We start from the raw sequence: 26,971 nt of genomic DNA on the forward strand, positions 1-26,971 counted from the left end.
AAACAAATGCATATTTGTTTATTTTCATAATTGTAATTTGGCTTATAGACGTATTTTATACGTATTTTATTTTTAAAATATTTATGTTTAGAAACGAAAAGGAATGTTAGTTTTCATAACTAAGCAAACAGATATTTTAGCTTAATAAACAAGTATACGTGACAAAGGTGGATCACCCGATTTGCGTCTTTGTACCCTGGGAGTTAATAACGTAACGAGATAGTTTGAGAGACACGCAGAAATTAGTTAAGAGTTGGCAATCAGAGTTGAATACCGACAGTTGGAAGTTAAAGGAAAAGAGACGGTCCATGGACCGAAATGGCTCTGAATGGGGGAAACTATTGGAAAATGTTGATAGTAAAAATCTAAGACCAGCGTGCAGTTTTATAATGGGGGAAGGATCGGTGAATAAAGCTACTGTAAATACAACAAAGACTTCGGGTCGTACGAATCTACGTTTGCAGCTTTTCCAAGGATCCGTCAAATCAATATCAACCCAAATGGATAAGATGTGCTTCTCAATTGACCGATGTTAACCATCCCCAAATAGAATTGCATCCATCCCCTATTATTGTAAAAATTATCTATCATAAATGTTGTATGTCCTGTTTAGGCACTCATCTCCTGACGATCACATATACGCTTCAAATATATATATACATTCAACAAGTAAATATATCACAGACACATTTATAAATACTTTTCAATGTATGAACACATTATATAGACTGTATAATATTGCAATATTCCTTTGACTCACTAAGTGAATCGGAGGAATATTTGTTTTATTTATTTTTTATGCGAAAAGTACTATTCATATTACAACTGGAGTGCTTCCCTGCAAACTACAAGATGGTCTTATGTTTCTAAATATTTTAAATGAGGATTGATGACTTGTATTATCCGTATTAATCAGACAGCTGTTCTCATTTTGACTATTATTCTTACAACATTTCGGCCTATGTAACCTCCGACTTTCCTTATATGTAATTTCATCGAACAATAGAATATTTCTGTCGAACTCAAAAATCCATACGGAATTTTCGCGAAGTTAGTATGTTCTCGTTCCGTCGGGTCCATGGCGTGATTGATAAAGTACTAAGTATTTTGTTCTAAGAGACACTCTTCTATAGGTTGAGAGTTCAATTATCAGTACAGCCGATACTAAGAATACAATCACATATTACTTTAGACTTTTACTCGATTACGGTTGATAAAACAAGAGCATAATATCCCGTGTATTAAATACATGATTCCGTTCGAAATTTTGTGTAGTACACCCGAAGAAGATCGGAAATTACACCGGCGAAAAAGTTGTGAGAAATAGATGTGGACAACAGTCCGAATAATCCAAAATAATCCAAAATACAACATGGACGTCTTCAAATATATTGTTTACTTCATTCATCCTTTTCGTTCCTATCATAATATTCTTCAACGATCAACCTATCCATTTAATTATTCCGTAACCTCGAGTGAGTTTTGGCCTTGAAAAGTGATTTTTTAGTAACATTAAAACTGGCCAATTTTCGATTGTGAACTTAAACAAAAAATACTTTTCTCCTGAAATAATCCGATAAAATCACCAAATATAACGCAAAATATACAGTTTGATTATTTGAATTATTCGGACCAGTATTTTCATCTCAGAAGTTATTTTCACAACGTTTCGGCTGATGCTATCTCCGACCTTCTTTTAGGTTAATCTTCTGTAATTCTAGAATCTATACGGAATTTTGAACGAACCGCTTTATTTAATCCATCGGGGTTAGCTTGTTCGTATTTTGTCAGCCATAACCGAATACAAATCTTAAGTAATTAGTATTTGTAATATTGCTACTATCTTTCACTTACAACTAATTATCCTTAGTATTTTATCGATTGCGCTACAGGTCTAAAAGGAGAACAATGTTGCAACAAATAAAAGCTCTAAGTAATAATCTAATATATAAAAGGCAAAATGTGTGTGTTTGCAAGTTTGCCAAGAACTTTCGACACACGAGACGGATCCTCACGAGATCGGTATCGTTTTGAAGCTCCATCCTTCGGACGACAAATATAAAAAATTAGCCAAAAAACATTGATTCCTTCACCCGCAACTCGGACGTTTTTTATGAAGGGGATAGATTTTTTCGCCGGTATTTTAGCAAATCATCGATTACGCTTAATTTCAACGCTTTCGACTTCTGGTTGCGCGATGGAGACATCAGCTAGGACGATAGATTTATTTCCTCCTTCGCATTACGGATTCGAGCCTGCCTTCCTACTACCACTTTTTTAAACACCTCTATCCATCCAAACGGCTTACTGTTGTTTTTATCCCCCTCCCCGCTACTACCAGTTTTTTATCCCCCCGGGGGTTCCTTACAACACCACCTACACACACCCGGGCAACGCAGGGTACCCCTGCTAGTTAATTCTAAATGACAGTCTTCTGAAGGTTAAAAGTTCAATCCTCAGTATGGGCGATACTAAGAATGCAGTTACGAATTACTTAAGACTTCTACTCGGACATGGCTGACAGAACGAGAATAATCTATACCTGTTGATTAAATAATGGGTTTCCAACTAAAACTCCATAATGATTCGCGGTTTTGTTTGACAAGATGTACCTGAAGAAGGTTACATCGGCTGATGTGCTGTAAGAATAACATCCAGGATGAGAAAAGTAGTCCAAATAATCAAACGAATACAATCAATTTTCATCGCAAAAATAGCGCAACATAAGGCGTACATTCCTGTACCATATGAAATCAATTTCAATGCTAGACGTGCTGACAATGAATACGAAAACAACGTTATGAAAACTAAACACTGGAGACTAATTAATTCATTGCATCGATTTAAATTTTTCACCGGCTGAAAAAAAGTACAACATTAACGGCTACAAAACTTTGCTACTAATTAAGTCAATCCAACTATTAAAAATGTTCGACAAAGAAAAGAAAGAAATACAAAAGCGACATTATCAAAGGTGAACCGTAGAGATTAATTATAGTGTGTTCGAGATAGGTTTGCTGCTATTTAAACAGAAAAGAAAAAAAACGGCATATCTTGGCCAATAATTAATATGTCCTCAAGATTCAAGAGAAACAAAATTAGAGGATCTGTCGCAGAACACAGTTCACGTGAATAGGCCGCCATGAGCCTCCACCACAACCTCTAGGCGGGAGTTGAATCTAAAGCATGCAGACTTCGTGCGTAACGTTAAACACACATTTACACACGGGACCCACACGTTGTATGCAGTCCACGTCGCATAGAATAGAAGACTCCGTTTTGGTGAAACAACGACATTTATTTCCGCATTCAACCACCACGCGTGACTTCTCGTTACGGTTGTGATCTCTCACGTAATCGTCCTCTCTAACGCTCTCTTTTGCTTTTTTCTTTACCGGTGACGTCATTTCGCATGCATTTGCATACGCGCGTGCGCGCATTCTTACATACAGTGTCTTTCGAGGGAGGTTTGTCCTAAAAATCAAATGACCGGTTATTTTGTCGCTTGCCGAAGTTTGATAAATGCTGAAAAAAAGTGGACAAAAGACATATATAAAATATCATATATGTATTAAATAAACAATAACATAGGAATTATTTGCAAAACTAATTGTTCAAAATCGGGTAGTCACATTCAAATGAAGTATTCTTTCTTGTTGACTGGACATTCTAAAAATAGGAAGAATAGGGCTTTTTTGCGTTCAGCCCGCCAACATTGGGCGTCTGTTGATAAATTGTTGAAAATTGCGTTGGGTAATTAAATAGGGCTTTCTTGTTGTTCTTGGACTTCGGGACGGGATCTGTTATGTAGATGCTGCACTTAATATAATTTGTACCAGTCAATGGAAGGGAAACCCTCTATACTGGGACAATTATTATTTTTTGTCCGAACCAGAGTGCCCCTTTTGCTTTTTTGTCGGGAAGCTGGTTTAAGCCCACATTAAAAAACGACCTCGTGTCACATTTTGCTTTGGTGGGAAAACAAATAAATACTAATAGGGCTTTCTTTACTTTCTTTAAAATAGACGGAATGGACAAGAAGTGAATTATTCTAGAGGTGAAAGAGAATTAAACCCTTTTTATATACTTAACGTTGCAGATGTTGTGGTTGGTGTCCTTTAAACTGTGATCCGCGCATTGTAGTCTATGGGAGTGCAATCAGGCGAGTTGAGCGAGCCAAAATATTGCGACAGCAGAAGTTGTGAAAGTTACAAGATAGTCACTTCTGTGTTGTCTCAAAGGTGTAACACGGGATTGAATCCTGACACACAGGGCTTTCCTGCAGACACTCTTTCCTTTCAATATTTGACAGCAGTGGAAGCTAACTCAATATAGCAATTGGACTTGATTCTAAGTTCTTATTCGAGAATGTGAAGCAGCTTGACCTGACCTTCTCTGGAAGCATACTCAGAGACGATCAAACTTTTCAGGAAACTTGGTCTTTGTTCGTGCGAACTGTGTGCTAGCTATTTGTTTGCGTGTTGTGAAATTGGTTATGAAAATAAAGAATGTGTATATATATATATATGTGTGTGTGTGTGTGTGTGTGTGTGTGTGTGTGTGTGTGTGTGTGTGTGTGTGTGTGTGTGTGTGTGTGTGCGTAAAACACTAGTGTCTGTAATATTTAATTATTATATTATTTCTGTCGTTGGACAATATTGTCATTAGTTTCACCTACTTTAGTCTCTGTCAAACAACTTAAGGATTATAAAAGCTGACTATCATCTAGACATTAGAGTTTTGATCTAAACTTAAGGCAGTAATGAAACCGTTTGTCTATGAATAACTCTCTTCTCCCCCCCCTCCCTCTTTCTTTCTTTCTTTCTTTCTCTCTCTTTCGCTCTCTCTCTCTCTCTCTCTCTCTCTCTCTCTAAGTAATAATAATGGAAACGACTATTGATGAACAATTAAAACAATCTGCTAATCTGTTATTCAGTAGTCGAGAATGTAAAATAAAGTGTGAAATAGCCAATAAAACGCTTCTCAATAAAGAAAATATAGGTGACTGAAGCTTATCTTTATAGACTTAAAATAACAATAGAGAAATATATTAACTAATAACAGTACAACGAATATATTATTAGGGAAGGGTCATCATGTCAAGGTATTGGCAAACTAGGAAGTGACGGTAGTTTAGTGATTAACGAAACGAACTGACGACTTGTGTATCCCAATTTAAAATCCAGTTTATTCCACAAAAATCACTTTCACATAGGATGTTGGCAACCGTTATGTGGTTCTTCCCGTAATCCCTGATATCCTTCTAGAAAAGATTCTGACGAGAAAAATATCAGGGAAATGAATACCAACAATAGAATCTTCGGATTCATACGAGATGATGATGATGATGATGATGATGATGATGATGATGATGATGATGATGATGACGACGACGACGCCGCCGACGACGACAAACTCATATGTAATAAGACCATAGATACTCGAGAATGATATTTAGCAAGCATTTAACCCCGTCTCATTGAGTATTATACTATACTCTCTAAATATGCAAACGTTCGTGTGTCACTTTCTGCCTGCCTAGTATGTGTAACCGCGTATTTCTCCAGCTTTACACTTAACTCTCTCCGCCCGTGTCTCTTTCTTTGTTGCTCTGTTCGCATTCATAAAACAAATGTTTACAGCAAGCATACGTGGCCGTTTCTTTGTTTTCATTTCGATGCTTAATGTTCAACTTTAATTACTTAACCCACCTTTCAGAATTATTTGATCACCGCTTTTTATCATTGTCCATAGTCCGTTGATTGATCTCATACAAAAAGAATCGCCCCCATCAACAATTACGTTTTACAAATCATCCAAATACTACGCGTCAATTAATATTTCTAATTTTATTTTTTTTTTCCATTACATGATTCTAGTCGAGGCGCCTCTGTCCATGTTTTTTTTCTGAAAAATTCGCTTTCCTGTCTTATCCTATTACCGCACTAACATTGCCGAGTGTATGTGAATAAAATGTTGTACGATGAATGAGGTAATTTACATTTCAAAGAGAAAAGAAAATCAATATACTTATGATGTTTCTAAAAATGTTTAAAATAAAATGATTATTGTAAGATAAAATAATCACTTAAATGTGCTTGTGTTCTATGAATTATTTGTTCATGAAAATCAGTATTCTATCTCATATCATGAAAAGTCGATGTTTGTGAAAAAAATAAATAACAGATTTTTTTTTCGCACTAGTTTATGCAAATAAATATTTAATAGATCACTATGGCGTGTAAACTAACGGCACAATCACGTTGACACACCGGTTCTCGCCAGATGATCAAAGTTAAGGAACGTCGATCCTAGCCAGTACCAAATGGATGACCATTTGAGAAGGCGAGGCGCTGTATGTATCACAAGGTAAAAATACCAGATTGGGAAAGAAGCGCAGTCTATCCTTCTCTCGAGGGTAGATGTGCCTCCCTTAAGCCATGGTTGGCAGCCCATCTAGTGATAGCGTCAGGATAAAAAATACCCTTGATAGCGAAGCATCAGGTACTTAGTTCCGGGCAAGATTTGAATTACACTACGAAACTCGTGTAGTGAGTTCAATTTCGGCTGCGGGTGTAGCCGTTCTGCGTAATTGTATAGAATATATCATCGAAATATAATGAGTTTTTGAATGAGTTTAAAATGTCGTCCGTCATGTCTCATTGCTCAGTTCGCCTTAGGCCGTGTTGCTGCTGCTGCTGTTGCGCATCATTCATAATGATTTTATTGCCATTCGACTTCTCTGGCATATTTTCTTTTTTTATATAAATATCACCATATATCAAGGCGAGGATAAGGGTTAGTGTGAGTGCGGTAGTCGTTGGGATAATAGCGTAGTAACACAGGGTTGTCGCTAGAAAAGCGGGAAATTTGTCAAACAACGATTTATTTTTACACAGAATAATTTTTACATAGTTTTTCAAAGACAAATGTTATATTATACTCATAGATACTCAAAATGTCGTCCGTGCACTTCACTGCGGCGTCTTTACCTAGAAATTCAAGCTCGTGGTGTTGTTATGTTGTATCTATAATAAAGGGTTGAGTGTTTGATTATCTTATATATTTATGTAGTATCATAAAGGGAATCGTGTGTGAGTGACATGTATTTTTAGAACCTACCTCTGCTTCTTCGATGTTGGATCATCTGGAATTTCTCGTCCTGGAGGGAGACTTGATACCTGTTTTTGGATGAAGATTCAATCACTCCAAGACAAGGAATTGGTTCTATAGTTTTTATTTTACTTTCTCCAGATGTCCTGCAGAAGGTGGAAGTGAAATCGGCCTGTGTGGGTTCTTCTTCTACACACGTCAGCGTTCGCCCCCCCCCCCCAGTGAAGAGGAGGAGACAACGGGAAGCCGCCCGTTGTCTTCTGTGTCCAAATCAAATCTCAACGATTCAGCTAACCTGATCACATGACTCACACGCAATCAAATCAGCTGATCTTTTACTTCCGGCCAACGTGTCTACACTATAACTCACCTCTTCCCCCCTCTCTCTCTCTTCCTCTCTCTTTCTCTCTCTCCCTCTCTCTATTCCTTAACAGTGCGTTTTGAAGGGTAACTTGTGGGATATTATTCCAACCTCTTGCCAAACACGTTTTCAAGTCATCAATAGACTGTATGTCACGTCGACAGTTCTGCGTCTCTGTTAATAACAAGCGCCAAGGACAGTAATCCATGACATTTAAGTCCGGACATTTGGAGGACCAAACTTCCGGACAATGAAATTAGGAGTAGATGGCCTAAGAAACTGAATAGCAATCACGCATTTTATTCATGATCTAAGCTGACCTTCAAATTTCCCGCTTTTCTAGCGACCACCCTGTAGTTAGTAGTGGAAATTTGGTATAATTAGATTATTTAATGTTTACGTTAGACTTCAGTACGACAATATTATAGTCAGCTGGAAAGAAGACAACCGGAACAGAGTTCCACAGGCGGGTAGTCCTAGGAAAGAAGCTTTGTTCATGGAATTTATGTTAAATTTAGGCACTGATAGAGAGTGGTGGAATTGTTTAATGGTGATTTTGACTAGACGAGTGTGTGTGTGTGTCTGTGTGTGTGTGTGTGTGTGTGTGTGTGTGTGTGTGTGTGTGTGTGTGTGTGTGTGTGTGTGTGTGTGTGTGTGTGTGTGTGTGTGTGTGTGTGTGAAAGACTGGCAAGGGAGGGCATATAAAGATTATCGAGTACTTACGGGAAAGACCACGTGAAGGTTGCCAACGTTCTTAAGTGAAAGTTTTTCAGTGGAATGAATGGGATTCGAAATTCACACCCTCAGATTGTCAGACCGTGTCATTAACCACTGAGACACCATAATCTCCCTGCCGCTGTTTGTTAACAGCATCAAAAGGAAAAAATAAAATTAAAAAACACTGGTGGGATTTCGTTACCAATAGACACATCTTAATATATGTTGATGCAAGAAATGGTGATACTTAATGAATTTCAACAGGAATGAAAATGGCTGCAAAACACAAAAAAAAAACAATCAACAAATAACTATTACCAGAGGCAAAATAATCATTTTCTACTTAACTATTTTTGTTTGAAAGTTTTTAAAGCGCTTTTATTTACATTTTTACTTTCTGGGTCTTGTTAACCTTTTCCAACGTGAATGTTCTACACTCATATTCAACTATAGTCTAGATCAGCTTCCTCTGAAATTGTTAGTAATAAATAAAAGATAATTCAACGTGTGATTATTAAAGTTACGTTTGTAGAGAAAGGACATTTAGAATGTGCGTGCTTCTATAACATATACTAGCTGGGGTTGGGGCTCGGATTTTTCCAGTCGTAAAATACGCTTAAATATGATATTTTAATTTATGCAGATTTCGTATATATTATTATAGAATCGTGATTTCAAAAATAAAAAAAAAACTATTTGGGTGCCATCAGCTAGAATCGAAACCGAAAGCAAAACTGGAGCATTCAAAGTTGGTGACGTTACCACTGTACCAACGTGACACGCATGTGAACCGATTCAAAATTAAATATTAAAAATAAACTAAGATGAATTTACAAAATGTATAAAGATTTTTTTCAATTTTGATCCCTTTTTGACCCCTTAAAATATTTTGACCGGCTAAAGACCCATAAAAGAACGGTCCATAAAAAATCCAATCATTTGAGGCCCCTGCCGCTGCTCTGCGACTTTTGGTTTAGGAAGAAATAGAGTTTTAAAATATGGAAACAGACAGACATATAGCTTTTTTATATATTAGATTAGCCAAAATATAATGGAGATATTTTGTACCTGAATTCTTTTAAATAGTAAAAAAAAGTGCTGTCTTTTATAGCTCGTTGCTGAATTTGCTTTAGGCCGTGCTGTTACGGATTTATACTCTTTCACAAAAACAAAAGAAAAAACAATCACGAGTCGGTGCGACTTTGTTCTAAATATACACCACGTGGTAGATTACTTCCTGCCAGATATTTAATAAATGAAAAATTCAAAAACAGTAGGATACAAAAAGCAATAAAAACGGAATATAAGTGCGCAGCAAAACTATTTACAGTGCTACAATATCCTTTTGGCTAACGAACTTTACAACCAGAACGTGTCGGGTTCTTATAACCTACTAAAAGATGATAGTGCAGATGGTGTTTTAGACTTTTCTGACCCCCCCCCCTCCCAAACAAAAAACAACCACAGGTGACTCTATTATCAAAAAGACACTACTTATTACAAACACGTAGTTTCGTACTATAAACGTTGTCCTTTGGAGCACTTCTGCAGTTTACGGACTGTGCTGAAACAATTCATTATTAACAAGGGATGAGAAAAGGTTTGTTAACAATTCTGTAGTATTTAATAAGTTAAAGATGACGTAAAAATGTGATTTTAACTTGAAAATTGTATCAAGAAAAAATAGCACGGGCTGTAAACTGCAGAAGTACCGACTCTGGTAAGAAACGAAATTAATATTTTGTATTTTTCCTTTTCTTTGATGCAGGACTCAGTCATACCCAGCTGGTTGTCATAGTAACCTGTTCCTGTATAATTGGACTTTTCTTCTTTGTGGCTGGAATCATGAGAATCCGGTGAGTAACAACCAAACATTGGAATTTTACCATTATATTTTTCATTGTCTAATTATCCGAATCACCTGCTCACCTCGGGTAATAGATTATATCTATAATCTTACCAATTCATTCATTTCGTATGAATCATTTATACATTATTTATCGGTGTGAATAAATGCCTTTTAAAATTGGTACAAACCTGTTTTATGGAGCCTGTAGTGTCCGTTGGCAAACAAAAAGAAAAGTAAATACAATAATGATTTAAGTTTCTCTTTATATGCTTACAATCTCATTACCTGATATGCAAATGAAATGTTTCCGGTTTTGAATAAAAAATAAGTTGATGTTCAGAGACGTAGGCAGTTTGGTGTTGGATGTTGGAGTAGTAAGTTCTGGCAGCAAAGTTACAAGTTTTGGAGTTGTGAGTTTGGATAGCCGAATTACGAGTTTTGGAGTAGCGAGTGTCAGTACTGTGCTAAATAATATACAGGAAATTGTTACTTGTAAAGTGCAGAATAGTTAACTCTTTTATATTTAACAACAATCAGATAATTCTATTTTGGGCATTGCTTTTACCGATATTTTTCTAGAAAACCACCGTGTATTTACAAAAGCAGCCACACGATCGTTGCCAACATTTTAAGTGAAAGTGTTTTTCTTTTGTGGAACGAGCTGGATTCGAACTTGGTACATCGAGGTTGTCAGACCGTGGCGTTAATTACTTAGCGACCATCGCTTTCTATCTCACCAATAATATAAAATATACACATGTACTCACAATTCGAATGACGATAAAACCTTTATTTATGAAATTATAGAAAAATGGAATAGTTTCGAAGTCAAATACGACTGGAGAATAATGCTTGAAAATGTTCAAATTTATGGGTTTTATTGTCCAGACAATGTTGTATGATTTCACAAATAATATCACTTAAATATGTTTAGAAAGTTGCATTAACCATACTGTTAAATATTATTAGTAATAAATTCAAAATACTAAAAAATGGTTTGGAGATTAAATTAAATTCGAGGGATGCGAACACAAAATATTTTCAAATATCAATGTAACGCGACTGTTACATTTTACCACGGACCCGATGTTGTTTTGTTTTGGGTGTTTTTTTACAAATAAATCATCATTTATCAAGACCCGAAGGCCATGCGAGGATAATGGTTAATGAATATGAAGTGGTAGTTTAATAATCATTAATGATGTAGATTGGATAGAATTTGGATTATTTAACGGGGCGGCTCAATAAGAACTTGTTTACATTGAACTTGAAGCCTACCATATCGCAGTTGACCGGGAAGCAAGCCAGTAGAAAAGTGTTCCACAAGCGGGCAGTTTTAGGAAAGAAGTTTTGTTCATGGAAGTTGCGTTTAGATTAAGGCACCGATAGAGAGTGAGGGAAATTGTTGATAGTGGATGTAGCTAATTGAGTCTTTTTATGAAGGTTTGACAAGAAGGGGTCATAGATTGGAGTTCATGAATAGTTTCGCAAATAAACAAAGGATAGAAATTTGACACGTTTTTTTTTTTTTCAACTAAAAAAAACATTTATTACTGGTCGTTTCCTCACAAGGCCGCCTAACAACGTATTTTCAAAGCCAGCAACAATATGATAAATTAACATTTTTTTTAGTCTGCTGTTTTAACCATATGTTATGTATGCAATTCGTTCGACGGTACACGGTCGTTCGACATCTTGCAAAGGTTCAAAAGATTAACGAGTCTTGCATCTTGTTTAGAGTATTTTTCTCGCAAACACGCTTTCCCTTCTCTCTTTTTCCCTCTCCTCTTCCTTTGATCTCGATATCTATATATCAATTTATTTCTGTGACGTCACGTCATAGTGGCTGCATTACACAAGGAATTTTCACGGGTCCTGCTTTTTCCTCTCTTTATTTCTATTCCCCCCCCCCTGCTGTGAAGTCCCCTTGCGCCACGGCTTAGTCATTTGCATACGTGTCAGTGGCTTCGTTAGATCAATATATCAGGTGTTATTGCCTCTGAACAATAGTCATTTTTATTGAAAGGTCGCAACATATGAAGAATGAAAGCCAATGATAACGGTTACTCAACTGGATTTGGCTTAGCTTGGCTTGGCTTGGTTTGGTTACTTTGTTTTACTGCATGTAAATTTTCTGGCTAATTAATACCGAATCTAGTAATTTTGGAAGCAGTTTTTATACTTCAAGTTCTTTATATTTTTTAATATTAATCTATCGTGTTTTTTTGTCTTGTTTTTCTTTTTTGTTTTGTTTTTTTTTTCATTTTTTTTTTCGTTTTACCACATATCAACCATTTTCGTGACCAATCATTTTTGCAAATCTTTTTGAGTTTCAATTTTTTATATATTTTAATATTTATTCATGGTGATTGGTTTGGTTGCTTTGTATAGAACAATTGTTTTCGTTGCTTGTTTTGTAAAACACGATTAAGTTAGCAAAGAGAAAGGAAAAGCACTAATATCAAGGTTTAGTGCATCTTAGCTCGGGAAGCCGGTATCTTCAGACAGCCTGATCTGGAAGCATCAGTTAATGAACTGCAAAACACGTTACTTCACAAACGAAACGTTTACAAAAATATATGTACAGTTTCAACATAAAATGACCGTGAGAGGATCGATATGACCTAAGAGGCAAGAATAAACTAAGCAGAAATGTTTGCAAACTAGTATTATTTAGGTTCCGTTTTGTTATTTGCTTATAATCTTATAAATATTCAAGCATTTATTGTATTCATATAAATCAAAATTAAATATCGATGAATAATAAAAATCGATAAACATTTAGCAAATTATAATTTGCGTTTTGATCAGATTTAATATTGAAGAATCATAATAATTTTATTTTTTACACGGTATTCACCACTTATCAAGGCCCGGAAGCCACTCAGGGATAAGGGTTATTGCAAGTACAGTACGTTAGTGTGGAGATTTAATGAAGTGTTTACTCAAGGGGGCGGTTCATTGGGAATTTGTTAACGTTGGACTTGAAGACATCCAGGTTGTAGTCAGGTGGGAAGCAGGCACACAGAACAGAGTTCCACAGGCGTGCAGTTCTAAGAAAGAAGCAATAAGGGATAGATATATCATGCTGATTGTGTAACGTAGTTGCCTCAGCATTTTAGGGGCGTGACGTGAACGTGAGTCACAAACTCCAATGCATATATAGGGTTTAAGATCGGAAGGAAAAAAGGGGAAGCAAAGAAGCAAAGAGAAGAGAAAAGATAAAAACGCGTGAGGATTGGCAAGTTACGCTGGGCGAACAGCGGGAGTCTTCTCTTCCTTACTACCTTATCTGAGTCGAACTTAGTGAAAATTGTCGTCGTGGTCGTGAGTTTTACCGCATAAGTTTGTTTAGTACCGTGTTTTGTCAACCAGCTGAGTTGGGTGTGCGAAATGAAGGAAATCATGTTTTTCTTCACCCAGAAAAGTTGTGTTGAAGTTCTCATTTTCTTTCTGACTGTTTCTATATACAACATTTGTTTCTATTAGAGAGAACAACAATGTTACAATTGAAAATGTTTCCATCCGCTGAGGAAATAAGATTTAGCTCAACATACAGCGCTATTAACATTTTCTAGTATAGGTTCTTCGTCCATATGTTGTCTGCTTAACGACATATCAACGCGTTTTGTTCATTTAATGACAAAACTTAATTTCTAATATAAACGATTCATCGTATACGACGAATTGAACATAACTCGCTAGCTTATAAATTGATGGCAAAATAAATTGAGGTGCAAAAGCTCATCTAGCTACAACCATTGTGAATAGTTTTCCTTTTTTCCTCTGTGCACCTTGAACTAATCAGAACTTCCATGAACAGTTTCTTTCCAATGACTACCCGTTTGTGGAACATAGTGTCGCAGGGCCGTTTTCCAGCTGACTACAACAGGTTCGTTTTGAAAGATCTAAGAAAAATAATTAAGAAAGTACAAAAAGAATAAAACGAAAACTTTTAGATATATTATATGCCATAAACCTTTGGATAAATTATATACCGTAAAAGCGTTCGAAAATATTGTTTAAAATATTAACAAAGTTAATTTGGTTTTGTTTGATTTGATTGTTTTGTTTTACGGCATATCATCCCTTTTCATATCATTTAATGTAGAATCCTTTCATTTTGCTAAAAAGAAATTATGCTTCTATTTCTTTACATCTTAAAATAATCAAAGGACATTTAGCCATGGATTTCCATTACATTTTGGGAGGTAATAATTACTAGTTATCAGTGGAGGTTAGAATAGGCATATTAATTCTAAATAGATTGGTGCGGGTTTTATATGGTAAAGCGTAATGTGACTAGACGATTCATTTCGTAGGGTCGTCCAAACCTTCCCTACATCCGAAATAAAGGTGAAAGTTAAGTGTTGCAGTGCATATATAAAGTTTCCAGGATTATTACATTAATATTGATTAAGATCCTGTCTTTAAGTTTCAACTGTTGCCAAGCACGGCAAACTGTTGGCCCTACTACTACTACTATTATTATTATTATTATTATTATCACCATCATTATAATAATAATAATAATAATAATAATAATAATAATAATAATAATAATAATAATAATAATAATAATAATAATACTCTGGGGACAAAGAGACGAAACGATAAACCATATAGTAAGTGAATGCAGCAAACTGACTCAAAAGGAATACAAAAACAGGCATGACCAAGTGGGGAGGGCGGTGCACTGGGAATTGTGCAAACGGCTGCATTTTGAGCGTACATACAAATGGTACAAGCATAAACCCGCAACAGCACACGAAAACGAGAACCACAAAATCCTATGGGACATGGGCATACAGACGGACAAACCCATCCAAGCAAGAAGACCAGATGTCGTAATAATTAACAAGAACGAGAAATCCTATCAAACCGTAGACTTTGTTGTCCCAACTGACCACAGAGTGAGTATGAAAGAAAAAGAGAAACGAAGCAAATACACAGAACTAGCCAGAGAGTTAAAAGGGATCTGGATGATGACGAAAATCAAAATAGTACCTAATCCCGAAAAACCTGGAAAAAAGAATGTCAGAAATTGGAATCAGAGGAATAGCTGCAAAAATACAACGTCTAACGATAAGGAAAACGGCTGAAATATTAAGGAAACCCCTTGAATGCGGAGAATAACACAAGACAATATAACGAAGAAGCGTTACAGGGAATGAAGAACGCCGAAACTGCAGATTTACATGTTCTACACACCCCCCATAATGCATCTCTCCATTGTTTCACCACCGTCCCCCCCCCCCAAAAAAAAAGTTATACCAAAGAGCCGAGAAGGGTCAAGGAGGATGGAAAGACCGAGAGGAGGGAGCACTGGCCAGATCTCCGCTGGACAAGTGCAAGGAGAGCTGGGATCTTGGGGAGGATTAGTGCCACTCAAATTCCAGTATAGACCAATGTCCGCTGCTAGCGAGAAATTAGTGGTAGGAGGCTATTGCGATGATGCAAATTTATTTGCAATGCTATTGAAGGAGGAGGAGAAGAGAGCTGGACGTCTGGGGAGACTTGTCACTCAGCTTCCGGAGAACACCGCAGGTCTCCAATCAGATCGTTTGCTGACTTGTGTGAAAGCTCCAGGTGAGCCGATAATAATAATATTATATATATATATATATATATATATATATATATATATATATATATATTATGATGTGATGAACGCTTTGGGGTTAAAATCAATATAATATTATATATAAAGAAAAAAAAACGTTTGATCGATACCAAAAACATGGCTCAATGAGCCAAACAAATTCAGAAGGTAAAACAAGAGGGATGAAACGAAATAAAATTTTGTAGTGAATTATAAAATAATTTCTAAGTGTTTTGGCTAACGTTAAATCAGTTTCGTTTTTGCATAATACTCTACTTCCGGTTGATCTGAGACGCCATTTTATAAAAATTATGTAAAAGATCTTAGTTATTCAAGCATATTCACACATTTCAAATGTGGTTTTCATGCCAAATACTAAACTGATTTTAATCGAAATTGTTCTTTAAGTAATAATATATATACAAAAAAGAACATAAATTCCATTTTGAACTTTCCTGCTTCCACTGATTTACTCTCAGCTCGTTCTTAGTTTGGAATTATAAATCATGTTTCCTGAGTATATTCTACTACATCGTTGATGCAGCCATTTCGAGATTTGATTAAGCCCCATACAAAGGTTTTTTAAGTGACCAAACGTTGAATATCCTTTTAAAGACTCAAAGTGGAAAATTGTAGAACTGGTGAAATACGGGTGCAATCTTTTGAACTCCAACTACCTATATTCAAGTCGATTAGTGCAACGAGGGAATCGGTTACCTTTTTATGCGAAAGCACTGCCGATGCCAATCGAAGAACCACACTTGATGCTAAAATGGCTGGAGGCTGGTATACGCATAATCTCGTGTGATATAAACGCAACTACTTGCCTGCTGAGGGTGAAGAAATTGGTGTTGTTTTTGCTTTGGAAAACTCCAGAATAAAAAGGATATTTTTAAAACTCCATGGAATAAGGAAATATACTTTTGCGTATTGCATTCTTTGTATTTGAACAATAAATGTTGTAAATGCTAATGTTATGTTAAATGCAGCTATATATATATATATATATATATATATATATATATATATATATATATAATATTTTTATTTATATAGACAAAAGTAACATACTCGCTACACTGAACATGTAATGTTTCGGACAATTGGTTGGCAAAAGCTCTAAGTCCTCGTCAGGCGACGGAATAAAGCTTATGTACCACTGAAGGTATCTGGTTCTCCAATGAAGAAATGGAATATTTAAAAAAAAAAAAAAAACATTAAATTCAAAATCTGATTTATGAAAGTATGATAGATTATGAAAAGGAAGGGTTGTAAAGAGATAGCTTGGAATTTGGGGCTATCAAAACCAAAGCAAAATATGATGAAAGTAAAAATAGATAAACCCCATAATTTATTATACCATACCTGTTCACACGGAAACACTTATCACAATATTCTGTTGATCTATATTAAAAAAAAACTTGTTAAACTTTGTGACATATTTCCATTCTATGGAGGTCAAGTGCGAACGAACACCCCATAATTTTATTATACAATATTTCTTCAGACTGTAACATAATTATCAAAGTATACTTACGCAGATAGATATGAAAAGTCTTTATTAAAGTGTGTGCCTATTTCCATTCTATGGAGGCCAGGCGCGAACGCAGACCCCACAATTTTATTGTACATTCCCTATTTAAGTTAAAACATACTTATCAAAGTATTATGTACATCTATATCAAAAACACTTGTAAACGATTTTTGTTTTAATTTTAAATTTTTTATTTCCATACTTTGTGGACCAAGCGCGAACGCAGACCCCACAATTTTAATGAATCATCATTATGCCAGATCAAACATACTCATTCCTGTGTCTCGATACATCTTCTATCATTATATGTGATCAGTTTTCTATAATAGTCAACCATATGAGAGCCTATTCGTGACCAGACACACACACAGAGTTCAACTTTATATATATATATATATATATATATATATATATATATATATATATATATATATATATATAGTAAGTTATAAAATATATATGGCGATTAAGCTACACTGAATATTCCGCGTTTCATCCACTCTAGGACTCTTCAGACAACCATAAAATTCGCGCATAAGCCTGAAGAGGCCTAGAGTGGATGAAACGCGGAATATTCAGTGCAGCTTAATCGCCATATATGTTTTATAACTAACTAACTAGCTCTACCTACGTATTGAGCACTTTTGAAGTAAATACTTAAAGCTTACGCATGAATTTATACTTTCGTATATTAATTTTATGTGAGTAAATGAAGTAGTTATATATATATATATATATATATATATATATATATAGAGAGAGAGAGAGAGAGAGAGAGAGAGAGAGGGAGAGAGAGAGAGAGAGGGAGGGGGAATGAGAGAGACATTTACAGACTCGTATAAATCAGCACGTTCCATCCAAGATTAGACAGGGGGGAAAGGATAGAATGTGTGAATCCCTCTTTTACTGTAACTTTGGACTCTGCTATTGGTCAGCATTTAGTTGAGAATACATAACATAGAAAGGTACTACATAGAGCAAAATTGAAAATCATTTTGGAAATTTGGAATATCTCTCTCTCTCTCTCTCTCTCTCTCTCTCTCTCTCTCTCTCTCTCTCTATCTATCTATCTATCTATCTCTCTCTCTCTCTCTCTCTCTCTCTCTCTCTCTCTCTCTCTCTCTCTCTCTATCTATCTATCTATCTATCGCTATTCCAAAATATTCTTTATGCCGGCAGAAGGAGTCAGTAAAAGCGATAAATCTCTTTGGGAAACTTTGATCACATATTTTCCGTTTTTCTTTTTTTGTTTTTTGGTTTTTTTTGGGGGGGGGGTTCTCCCATGCTGTGCCATTTTAATCATCTTATGCGCGTATATCTAATTAATTTTTTTATTTTAATCGTATTTTTGGCGCTTTAAATTCCCCCAGTGCTCTTTATTTTCGCCAATAATATTATTTTTCATTATATGCTATCGATTTTCTTCTGACGAGATGATAGCTGAAAGAGTTCTTGAGAGATTTCCGCCTGTATTGTTTGAATGATTTTATAATATCTGTACCACTATATATATATATATATATATATATATATATATATATAGAGAGAGAGAGAGAGAGAGAGAGAGAGAGAGAGAGAGAGAGAGAGAGAAAGAGAGAAAGAGAGAGAGGGATATATATATATAAAAAAGAGAGAAAGACAGAGAGGGATATATATATATATATAAAGAGAGAGAGAGAGAGAGGATAGTATCATATGGATAGTTATATAATTTCAAAGGTCTTTTTATTACGGTCAAATGGACCTCTAAACGAATGAACAGCCATAAGTCTAATGAATGTTTACAATTTTTTTAATAAATTATTTTAAAAAAAACATAAATTTATTCAGACGATTTATTCGAAGAGTAATTAATGTATTTTAGCCAATATTAATGTCATAATCATTCATTAGTAAAGTTTAATGGTTTGGAAAATTATTAACATTCATTTTCGGACATTCGTTACTTTGTGTGTGTTTTCCATAAATTATTGTAAAACCTAGTTCTCACAAAGATTTAACATCAGCATTTACGAACTCAACTTAAATTGTTGATCGTCCTTGCACATTTGATAAAAATTTTCAAATGCTTGGAGTTCCTTAAAATAAAGGCGAACTCTAACAATCATATTGATAAATATAAAAACATCTTCTATAATATAAATCTCACCTGTCTGTTTAAATGTATGTATCTATGTATGTCTGCCTAAAATTCTCGACGACCGGACGACAAATATAAAAAAAATTGGCCGTAAACATAAATTCCTTCAGCACATACTAGGCACTTTTCTACAGGGAGGGGTCGCTTTTTTCGCTGATATTTTCGAAAGTCATCCCCTCTTTTCGATTGTCTAGCCTTAATTAAAACCTACGTCACTTCCGGTTTGGCGATGGGGGCAACAGCAAATATGTAACGTTTTTTTACACGATCTTTCCTACTTCGTGGTACGGGTTCGAACCTGCCTGCCTACTACCACTTTCTTTTTTTTTTCTCAACACACACCTCCAAACACCCGGGCAATGCCGGGCAATGCCGGGCAACCAGGCTGGTCTTCTATAATATAAATCTCACCTGTCTGTTTCAATGTATGTATGTATGTATGTATGTATGTATGTCTACCTAAAACTTTTGACAGAGGCGACGAATTTTCACGAGATCGGTATCGTTTTAGAAGCTTGGACCTTAGAACGACAAATATTTAAAAATTGGCTAAAAACATTAATTTCCTCTCCCTTAACTGGGCAGTTTTCTACAAAGAGGGGTCGCTTTTTTCGCCGATATTTTCGAAAGTCATCCCCGCTTTTCGATTGACTAGTCTTAATTTAAACCTCTGCCACTCCCGGTTTGGCGATGGGCGCAACAGTAAAGACGTCACGTTTGTTTTTCACGTTCTTTTCCTCCTTTAAGATACGGGTTCGAGCCTGTCTGCCCACTACCACTTTTTTTTTTATCAACGCACACCTCCAAATACCCGAGCAACGCCGGGCACCTAAGCTAGTCTATAATATAAATCTTAATCGTGGGTTTGTGTGAATGTATGTATGTATGTATGTCTGCCAAGAACTTTTGACAGACGCAACGGATCCTGATGCGATTGATATTGTTTTGAAGCTCGACGTCTCGACGACAGATATCGGGAAATTGGCCAAAAACATTAGTTGCTTCACCCTGAACTGGACAGTTTTCTACAAGGAGGAGTCGCTTTTTGCGTCGACATTTTCGTAAAGTCATCGTCTCAGTTGGGTTGTCTACGCTGAATTTCAACGCTCAAGATTTCGGTCGCCCGATGGAGACGTCACGCTTTTTTATCTTCTTTTCCTCCTTACGGGTTCGATCCTGCCTGCCTACTACAACTTTTTTTAGCACCTCTCTTCATCCAAACTGCCTAATGTTTTGACCCCCCCCCCCGCTACTACCACTGTTTTACACCCCCTGGGATTCCTTACTACACTACCTACACACACCCCGGGCAACGCCGGGCAACGCCGCTAGTTTTATTACACATGACGAGTAAAATGAATTAGCAGAACAGAACATTTTGCTCCATTTTTGTCTGAATTTCGATGACTAAGACCTTTTTGCTTTCCTTTTAACTCTTATTAACCCCAAACAAGGCATATTGCTATTGGATATAGGGGGCAACTATTTAGAACCCTGTCATCAGTGGCAATATGTTGAGTTGAGCAAGCTGTCCGTTTCCATTGCATTTAAATTTGAACATGTTAGTGCAGTCAAGGAACCAAAGAACCGTGAAGAAATTATAAAGTTTAGCAGTTCGAGAGAAGAAACTATTACAGATATAAGTTTTCCGTGATATAAGTATCCGTACTGGTAAGGATTATATTTTGTCGCTTGTCGGGTTAATGGAGGGTATTTATGTTGAGGAAGAACAATTGTCCGAAGATCGTCAGAGTATATTCTATTAAAGCATTTATAAGACAGGCACACGGATGCAAAGACAGGGATTGAATCTTGCTTGATGATGCGGTACCTATAAGATTGGAGTCTCTTTTTTTGGTTGATGCACTAGTTCTGATGTGGCAACAATATTCCTTACATAGCATTGTCCTCTTTTGTTCATTTTACTCGACTTTGATCTAAAAAATCAACGGGCTCCTTCTATGCCATAACACTTGAACTCTATATGAGATACATAGACATCAGAGTGTTCAACTAAATTTCTCTTTCACATCTGAAATGTTGAGTTAGTAAAGAAATGAAAAACGTCAGATTTCCTCTACCCAATCGTTAAAGTATGTTATACTATATCTTTCTCGTTATGTCTTCATATAGTCAGATTTCAGGGCATGAATTCATCTAGTCTGGTGGAGTATCCAGATTATTGCTGTTACTTCAGGCAACATCACTTGGAAAAGATGCACCATTCCTCGTATAAACCAGTGTGTAGCCATGTGAATTTGAGCTTCGAATACTATTTTTCTTAATATTCGGACAGGATTTACTTGTAGAAAACAGGTATTCTGGTGTAAAGTTGTCCTGATATGAGGATACTTTCGTTGTATAGATAAAATAAGACACTCGAGGATGACGTCTAATAGAGATTCAGATCCTCTCATCTGATTTTTTTTTTTCAATTTTCTTATATTTTTGTTTTTGCTGGAAATGGGATATCATACCGGACGCCGGCATCCATTCACTATTTAAGAGACTTAAACCAAGAGGTTGTTTTAAGATTCCTTAAGCGCAATTGTTTGTATTTCTCCTGCACTTGGTTCATTGGGTAGTTTTCTAATTATTTTTTCATGAATCTGTTTGCTACTAGAATTACTGGAACTATGGAGATCTTCCTAAGATTCCAGATTCTTTTTATGTCGCACATAAGAACTTGGTATTTCGCCATCTTCTCCCACTCGATGTTGTTTGAGCCAACATCATTAGTGACACTGACTTCAACTATGGTTGCTGCTTCCTCTTTTTGTCCGATATCATAATGCCCGATTGAACATCTCCGTTTTCTAACTATAGTTGTAAGCATTACACAGTTATAGTGGATAGTATATAACTTATTTCCAACTGTTCTTTCTACTACATGTTCTCATGTCTTCTTCTACGCCGAATATTAAACTACCCGACTATGAATATATTTGCTACTATCTTGTATTCTTTACAACTTATAAATTGATAGCAGGTTTTAAAGAGTATTATTTTTAATGGAAATTGCACCAGACAAGGAGTGAAGCCAATTAATGTAAGAAACTAATAAAAACGAAAAATGATTAACAAAAAGAGAGAAAATGCTTATTAGTCTTAGTCTTGAAATACTAATGCTGTAGGTAGGAGGAAAACAGTCAGTTCTAAAAGCCTGTAGTTATTGGAACGAAGCTACCGAAATAGGAAGTTGTATCACAATGAGGTATCAAAACAACGGATTTATGGAGACCACGAGTCAAACGAGTTGAAAACACGGAATAGACTCTAATAGTTTCTTCCCCAGAACTGCTAGACTTTTTTCTTTTACACCTTTCATCATTCCGGTTTTTCAGCATTGCTATCATCCTTCATAAATACCCAAGTTTTTCTAATCGGCATTTCTGTATTTTAGTTTTCTTTGGTTTTCATTTTGGGAAGAGTTCGATTTGGGGCAAGGGAAGACAATCACGAAATTTAAAGAACTTTTGCGAAAATTTTCAGAAAATTAAAACAAACACATTAACGCAGTAGTAACCCACCATAAAACATTAATTACCGACATTTATTGAATTAAATGTAATTTTTTTAACGAACACTTTTTTCAGCCATAAAAAGGAATTAAAATAGTTTCTAAATAAATAAAGATTTATAAATAATTTCAAACAGACACTAGTGGAAAATGGGTGATTAAAAAGACCAATTTTCGTAATGAATCACAATTAAATACTTTTATTTTATACTTTACTTACAATTATTTACGTCATTTACGTTCATTTTCACTTAAACGAATCAAACTCCTTACGAAAGAAAGTTAAAATGCAGAAGTGCCGACTCATCTATATTTTTAAAAAGTGCAAAAGAAGTTAGTTCTCTTCATCTTCATTGAGCAAACCTTCGATTTGTCGTTGGGTTAAATTCTAAGAGATTCTTCAACAAATCAAATCTGTCTCCTTGCTGCCAAGTAAGTTGTGATTTTCATTGTGAGACGCGGACATCTAATTTAATCTTGTTTGGGGTGAAAATGGAATAAAAAAATATCATGCAATTCCGAAGAACACGCCATCATAGTGTTTATAAAATAGACTGAGAATAACAACATCACGTCTGTGTGAAAGAAGTTGGAGAGAAGGAAATGTGGGGCCTATCAAATTACAGATATGGTTCTGCACCTTGTCAGAATCACTAGCTCAAATAGAGTAACAGTACTTCATATGCGATCTGATAGTAGATGTATAGATAATAACCTCGGATGTGAGAAACTGTTTGAATTTATACAGAGAATCGACTTTTCGGGTAGAAGAAAGAGCAAAGAACTCCAAGAAAGATTTGATGAGAAAGAAATGTATTATTGTACTTGTTCTATTTTAGTTGCAACAGGTTGCCATAAGGCTTTGAGCCTTCGCATTAGTGTGTGCAATACGTAACTATTGTCTGCCTGCACTTATTCCAAGTCTTGTGCTTGAATTAAAATGTGTGTCTGTTCTGCGCTTTTTTCTTCCAGGAATTACGTTAACCGGCTGCGTGAAGAACAAGCTATGGCCAAGCGGCCAACTTTTCGCAGCTGCACCGTCGCTCTACGCAATTCAACAGGATCGAGTGAGCTCCTTCGCCGTGAAACGCTTTCTGTAAGTTGACTCACAATTTTTTGTTCACACCATTCTTTAAACCCATATTCTTTTTCATCCTTCTCCTTTTTCCTTCTCAGCCTCCCCCAACCCTACCACCTACTTCTTTTCCACTCTTTCTTTCATCTCCTTCTCTCAGGGAAGCAGGCACTTTAGAAGAATTTCCATCTCATTTAATAAAGCCTTCTTCTGTTCGTCCATCGGAGTTACTCCAACTTTTCTTTTTACACCTCTGAGACTATCACCTCATCCTTTCTTTCCCATTTCTTCAATCCCCCTCTTTTCCAGAGAACATGGACCATTTTCGTCAATTTTTATCACATTCTTTAAAACCTTCTTATGTAGCCTCTATTCCTTATCTTTCTCTTCAGATGAATTTCTGATACGAAGATCTGAGGCTGTCTCAGTCATTCACTGAGTAAACCAGTAAAGCAACAAAAGAACATGACGTCATAGAGCAAGATTTGTCTTTTGTTGGCGTGTGTTTGATTTTTTTGTTAAGCGAATTGGACTCGTGCATAAAGATCACGAAGATCGTACCTTAGAATGTCCTGGTCTGCATGAAGCCCTCCTCGCTGGTTGCATCTGTTTGTTAACGTGCAAGATTACAGATGTTTACTCATGACACCGAGAGTAGCCAAGCTCAGTGGTTGCATACGAAACTGGGAAAATTTTGCCCCAAAACACATAAGAATCGCACAAAGGCAACGTCGCCACTATATTTCTATTGGTTTGCGGTATCGCTCTTTAACAAATCTTTTTGCCGCATATAAATGCAGAGACGACCAAAGAACGACGAATCCTAGCATCTACTTTTCCAGGATTTTCACTAGATCCCTGTCAGCCGGATAACTCTGAGACTATCACGTCGACAGTTCCTGTATAATGCTTATTTAGGCTTAGGCTTTTCGGGATTTTGTTATTTTTTTTTCCTAAGTACCGTATATTTCGGCGTATAAGACGACCCTTAAAGTTAAAAAATTATCTTTAAAAACCAATATTTCATAAGATACCAGGTGTTGCAATCTCTAGCCTAGGCTAAACAAACATGATTTCGTGATTTAGCAGTCGTCTTATACAATTGATATATAATAAATCTATTAAAATTTGCTCCAGTTTTGTACCTCGTCTTATCTGATGCTCGCCTTATACGCCGAAATATACGGTATTAGCTTATCACATAATCAAAGGAAGCAGGAATACAAAACATCCTCTGTTGTTATATCTTCACTACGACGACTCCAACAGCCATTCTTAAAGAGACACAATACTACTTATTAAACAGATTACCTACAACATGTCCATGACATAACCATTTGGTGAATCAAAACGATATGATTAAGGATTTGTTTTTTTTTGTTTTGTTTTTGTTTTGTTTTCTTGTTTTTTTGTTTTCAAATTAAATTCAAAGTCTTTGGTGTGTTGAATATCTGGTTAGATTTAACAGAAAATTAGAAAATCACATTAGAAATGAAAGATAGCATCACAGTTTCGCTGCAGTATATGACGCCAAAGACAAAAAACAATATTAAAAGTGACATGTAGGGCTGAAGACAACACAATCTCTCTTTAGCAGATGAATTCAAAAGATTCGGACGTCTTTTTGCCGATAACCAGGTGATGATAAGTAAGCATATGTATTTGTAATATGTTAACGCTATTCACCCTTTGGCAATTTTAACCGCCCCCTCCCGTAGGAGGAAGTTTCATGGGAATATTAAGTTCACAAGCTGTCCATAGTCGCATGTATATCACGGTTGATATGACGAAGTTAGGTTTTTGTAGTTCTTGCAGTGAGGTCTCGATGTCCCTCTACATACAACGCCTAGTATTCGAAAATGGTCACCCATCTGGTACTGACCAATCTCAACGTTGTTTAACTTCGGTGATCCAACGAGAACCGATACGTCGACGTGGTTATGCCATACAGGGATTAACCGCTTATCAAGGTGCGAATAAACAGAATTACTGAGTATGTTAGTTGGACGATGAGACAACATCATGATGATTAGTAACGATGGTTGAAATAGATTGGTAGCAACCATCATAGATACCAATAGCAAATTTTAAAAAGTATATCATAATACGCTAAGGAATTTCATGTTGCTACCACGTTATCGTCTTTCACACGCAATTATAAAACTAGATCGTTCGATCAAAATAGATAGTGATTCGTCGTTAATCTGGTTTTGCTTATGTAAACAATTCTGACTGCATTCGATTTTTGAATGAATTGTAGTAAAGTCAAATTGTTTCACTTCGTCTATTAAAACAGTAAACTTTTAAATAAATACATTTCAGAAAGTAGCATCCGTTTTATTGATTTAAAGAAGCCAGGGAATATTTATTTGAAAATTATTTCAATTGCTACAATTTTAAATAAATAATGAAGAGAAATATTCGTTTTATTTATTTAAATGCTAGCTGGCCGCTCGACGTTACTCATTCGTACAATATGATATTTTAATATATGCAGATTAAATATGATATTTTAATTTATGCAGATTGCGTATGTATGATTATAGAATCAATCCTCTATTGATTATTACATATAACGAGGAATAATTTGACCGCGGATTAATTCGCTAAAAAATTAAAAAATAATAATAATAATAATAATAATAATAATAATAATAATAATAATAATAATAATAATGTCCTTCATCAAATTCTGTCTGTGTTTGTTTACAATATCACGTCAAGTGATATTTGGGCTTGACGATAAATACCCTGGAAAAGTCATTTATGATTAATGTTTAGTTTTAAAATATGCAAACGATGAAATGATTTGCGATGATTTTAAATAGTACCTTTTCTTTTATCATAAATAGAACGCGTTAATAAGAGAACATACACAATAGCAAAGATTGAGATTTAGCTAAAACTGACAATTGTTATTATTTCAAACAGAATAATAACATTAACAGTGCATTATACAGATTTACGTAGAAAACTTCGTGGAATTCCCATGGGTTTTGCTAGTGTTATGCAATTGAATTTATTACGAACATGATGCGAGTTCATTTACTTAAAGAATAT

General features: G+C 35.6%; 1 protein-coding gene across 1 annotated transcript in view; it reads left to right on the top strand.

The window, feature by feature from the left end:
- The window catches only part of LOC145268037 (uncharacterized), an 844,587-nt gene that overhangs the window by 716,588 nt on the left and 101,028 nt on the right, over positions 1 to 26,971 (top strand). The window contains exons 5-6 of the mRNA XM_080123346.1: positions 9,960 to 10,047; positions 23,809 to 23,932. Coding sequence (XP_079979472.1) covers positions 9,960 to 10,047; positions 23,809 to 23,932 — 212 coding nt within the window. The remainder of the gene's footprint in view (positions 1 to 9,959; positions 10,048 to 23,808; positions 23,933 to 26,971) is intronic.

The sequence above is a fragment of the Euprymna scolopes genome, chromosome 4 (assembly GCF_053919585.1).
Source record: "Euprymna scolopes isolate OS-2025 chromosome 4, ASM5391958v1, whole genome shotgun sequence".
Lineage (NCBI taxonomy): Eukaryota > Metazoa > Mollusca > Cephalopoda > Sepiida > Sepiolidae > Euprymna > Euprymna scolopes.